Below are 3446 nucleotides of genomic sequence, written 5' to 3' on the forward strand. Positions count from 1 at the left end.
ATTTCATCCTGCTGCTGCTCAGGAAGACGAGAGCTCCCAGCACACTCAGGTCCTGACTCAGCTCCGAGCTCTTCTGCGGGGTGAAGTGCGACCAGGGCCACCACCGGGAAAAACCTGCGTCGGCTCTTCGGGGAGTTATGAACCATTGGAACCAGCAGCCGTAAACCAGCAATCGCTCGGTAAGGCCAGACAGAGTCATGGGCCCACGTGGAAACGCATCCTGCTGTACACCAGTCAGGCAGCACATCATCGACGACGTGGATGACCACACCTTGCCATTTCAAAGAGTACATGCTAGAAAACACAAATATTCTTCTCTCGTTTGTTTGTTTTTTTCTTCAGAGAAAACCTCGAGGTATTGGACACAATGCACTGGAACAAAGCTCCGCTTAGGAGATAAATTTAGGAAAAAATGACATTTCCCTCTTGCAGAGATCCCGAGAAAATTCATTTTTATTTGCCTGGACTATTTGCATCCATCAAAACTAACACCCTAGAACATTCCCAAGGACCAGCAGGATACACGAGACCTGCGATCCCGCAGTGCTGCACGTGTTATCTTAGCCCTAATGCCTTCCACCTGCCCTTCAAAAACAGTGTGGAAATCGAGACTCCGTAAGGAGTTTACTCCATTCAAATGCCTTGGTACTTAACCACAGACCAGCTTAAACACGCGACAGTGAATTTCTAATCTTCTACAGAACAAAGATGATCAAAACCCAGAGCGACCTGACTCAGAGAAACCAGCCCAGCGTGGAAGGGAAAGGACAGGGTGACCTGCAGCTCAGCCGACGCGTCGTCCAACAACCTTCCTGAAAGGAAAAGAAAATCTGGTGGCGAAAGGAAACCAGGACCTGCGAGGAACCACCCGTATTTGTGCTTTGAAAACCATCGACATGACGTTGGAGGGGAGGAAGAGATATAAAATTATAGGAAATCAACACCAAACCAGATCCAAAAAAAAATATATATACAAAAAAAGTCTAGAGGGTAACGCATGTCCAGTTCCAAACGCCGCCGCACAATTTGCTCTGAAGTCTTCTCCTGGGGAGCAGTGCGCTGGCCTACCCAAGCCCAACGTCCAGGGACATCATCACCACAAATCCTAATATCGAGGTCCAGGAAGCCAGCTTCCCGTTGCCGCTGCAGGGAGAAAAGGGAAGGGCATGAGCTCCTAGGAGCCAGGACCGGCTTTCTGGATGAGGGAAGCGCTGCTTCCTCATCCGGGCAAGGGAAGGGATCTTCCAGAGTCCTCTGCGCTTCCCCCCGTCTCTATCCGCCTTTAGTGGTGGTCACCGAGGGGGTCTCACCTGGTCTGTGCCTCAGGGATGATATCATCCATCACCACGTAGACCATTGCTCCAGCCGCAAAGCCCAAGGCGTAGGGGAGGAGAGGCTCTGCCACCACCACAGCGAAGGCACCGAAGACGCCGGCTAAGGGCTCCACCATGCCGCTCAGCTGCCCGTACCTGCAAAAGACCGAGACTAAAAGCCGACGGGGACCCAGCGCGAGGGGCGGCACAGCCCTCCCGCGGGGCTGCCGGGGGCTCTGCAGCTCCCCATCCCCACTGTCTTCCCTAATGCCACCGTGTCCGGGAGGAGGTCAGCCGCCCGGCCATGTCAAGCCAAGCCACCTGGATTATTTCAAACGGGCGATGAAGGTGATTTGACCTAGCCTAGCTGATTTTTCTAGGAAGGGAATTAAGGCACAATCCGATTCCTTCCCCCAAGAGCTCTGCGGGATTTGGGGATCCAGCTCATGGGCAGGGACGGGTCAAAAGAGGAAACATTTCCAACCAGCATAGCTCAATCCCAAAGATGACATCTGGCCACAGCCTCAACCAGGACGAAATTGTGCTCTTCCCCCTCACTTTCTTTCCCTCTAGGACTGTTTTAACTCTCTGGACCATGGGAACTCCCTTCCCGGCAGCAGCAATCCCGGTGCAAGTCCCAGCACCGGCTGCGCTTACTGAAATGGAGGTGGGTGGGAGGAAAAGAAAACAAAGCTTTGGCGGGAGCCATTTCCAAGCCGCCCCTCTGCCCTCCCATCCATCACCCGGCCGAGCACACGTGCACGGGCAGGAACGCAGCCCCGCGCTCGCAGGGTTCATGCCCTTAGCTTTTTCACCTCGGGGAAAAAGGAAAAGAAAAAAAGAAAAAAAGAAAAAATGAAAAAGTGGGTTTGAAATCCAGCCCAGAGTGAAGTGAGAGAAAAAATGAAACAAAATAAAAATTTAAAAAAAAAAAAATAAAAAAAAAAAAGTTTAGTGCAGGAGCTGGGAGCTCACCACAGGCGCTCAGCTGAAGCGGGATGGCATGACCCACCAGGATCACCGAGGTATCCCCTGGGAGTCAGGGGCTCGGACCTGAGCTTGGGTGCTGTGGAGGGAGCAGGGCAGTGCTCCCCGCCCTTCCTCAAAGCTGGAAACCAGCAGTGCTCCCAGCAGCAGCTCTCCGCAATGCCAGGAGGGGACCCGGCAGGTCTGGAGCAAGCCCATCCCAAGGGCAGCTCAATGACGGAGCAGCGCAAATGGATACAGGGAGGAAATCTATGGGCACCCGCTCGTCAGGAGCTGCTGGCAGAGGGCTCTCATTTCCACGGGCAAAGAGGAGCTCGGCTTACCAGAACGCTTTCCACGTTGAAAATCCAGCGCCACGCAAAGGCAGGCTGACGGCCAGGCCCTCCGGGAAATTCTGAATCCCAATCCCGATTGCTAAGTTCCTATCCACACAAAAAAGCACAAATATATATTTTAAAAAAATACAGATATTAGGCGGAAAGCACAGCCTGGGGTAGGCTGCTGGGCGCTGGGGGAAAAAAAAAAGACATTATTAAAGATATGCCTTTTGAATAGAAAAGTGCAGCTAGCCCTAGGGCTAGTCATGCTAATATTTAACACGAACACAGCAAACTTCATCTTCAAAGAGCTCTGCAGCATTTAATCAGCTTCAGCACCAGCCCTGGGAGCAACAGACCAGATGGAGGAGAAGAGACCTGTCCAGGGAGGCCCCATGAGGCGTTTCCAACCCGAGGCTTCCCGGGAGCCGCAGCATCCCAGGACCCCGGCATTTGGGGCAGTCCCAGGCTCGCGGGTCCCCCAGAGGGTCGGGGTTCCTCCCTCCCAGGGGGGCAGCTGGTCCCTCTCCAATAACCTGCCCCAGCTCTCACCGGCACCATCCTTAACCATAACCACTCCTACATCAGCCTTACAGCCGTGGGGCTCATCAGAAGAGAAGTATATTTTAGCCACAGGATTTTGCTTTCTTTCTCTCTTTTCCCCCCCCCTTTTGCATCCTATGGCAAGGCGGCACTTGTACTTCCAGAGCCAAAACCAGCCGGAGGGGAGAGCCGGTCTGTCTGTCAGTAAATTAGCACAGGAGGAGGCAGGCTGCTGTGAGGACCGTTTCTCCAGGCACAAGAGATAAAAAGCTTGATAAAGGGGGTT

General features: G+C 53.2%; 1 protein-coding gene across 1 annotated transcript in view; it reads right to left on the reverse strand.

Annotated features, from left to right (window-relative positions):
* Positions 1-267: 267 nt before the first annotated feature.
* The window catches only part of SLC39A11 (solute carrier family 39, member 11), a 96311-nt gene continuing 93132 nt past the window's right edge, over positions 268-3446 (reverse strand). Inside the window, exons 7-9 of the mRNA XM_009321655.1 lie at positions 2624-2722; positions 1311-1469; positions 268-1143 (exon numbers count right to left, since the gene is read on the reverse strand). Coding sequence (XP_009319930.1) covers positions 1065-1143; positions 1311-1469; positions 2624-2722 — 337 coding nt within the window. The 3' untranslated portion in view covers positions 268-1064. The remainder of the gene's footprint in view (positions 1144-1310; positions 1470-2623; positions 2723-3446) is intronic.

Source organism: Pygoscelis adeliae, unplaced genomic scaffold, assembly GCF_000699105.1.
Source record: "Pygoscelis adeliae isolate BGI_AS28 unplaced genomic scaffold, ASM69910v1 Scaffold184, whole genome shotgun sequence".
NCBI classification, from domain to species: domain Eukaryota; kingdom Metazoa; phylum Chordata; class Aves; order Sphenisciformes; family Spheniscidae; genus Pygoscelis; species Pygoscelis adeliae.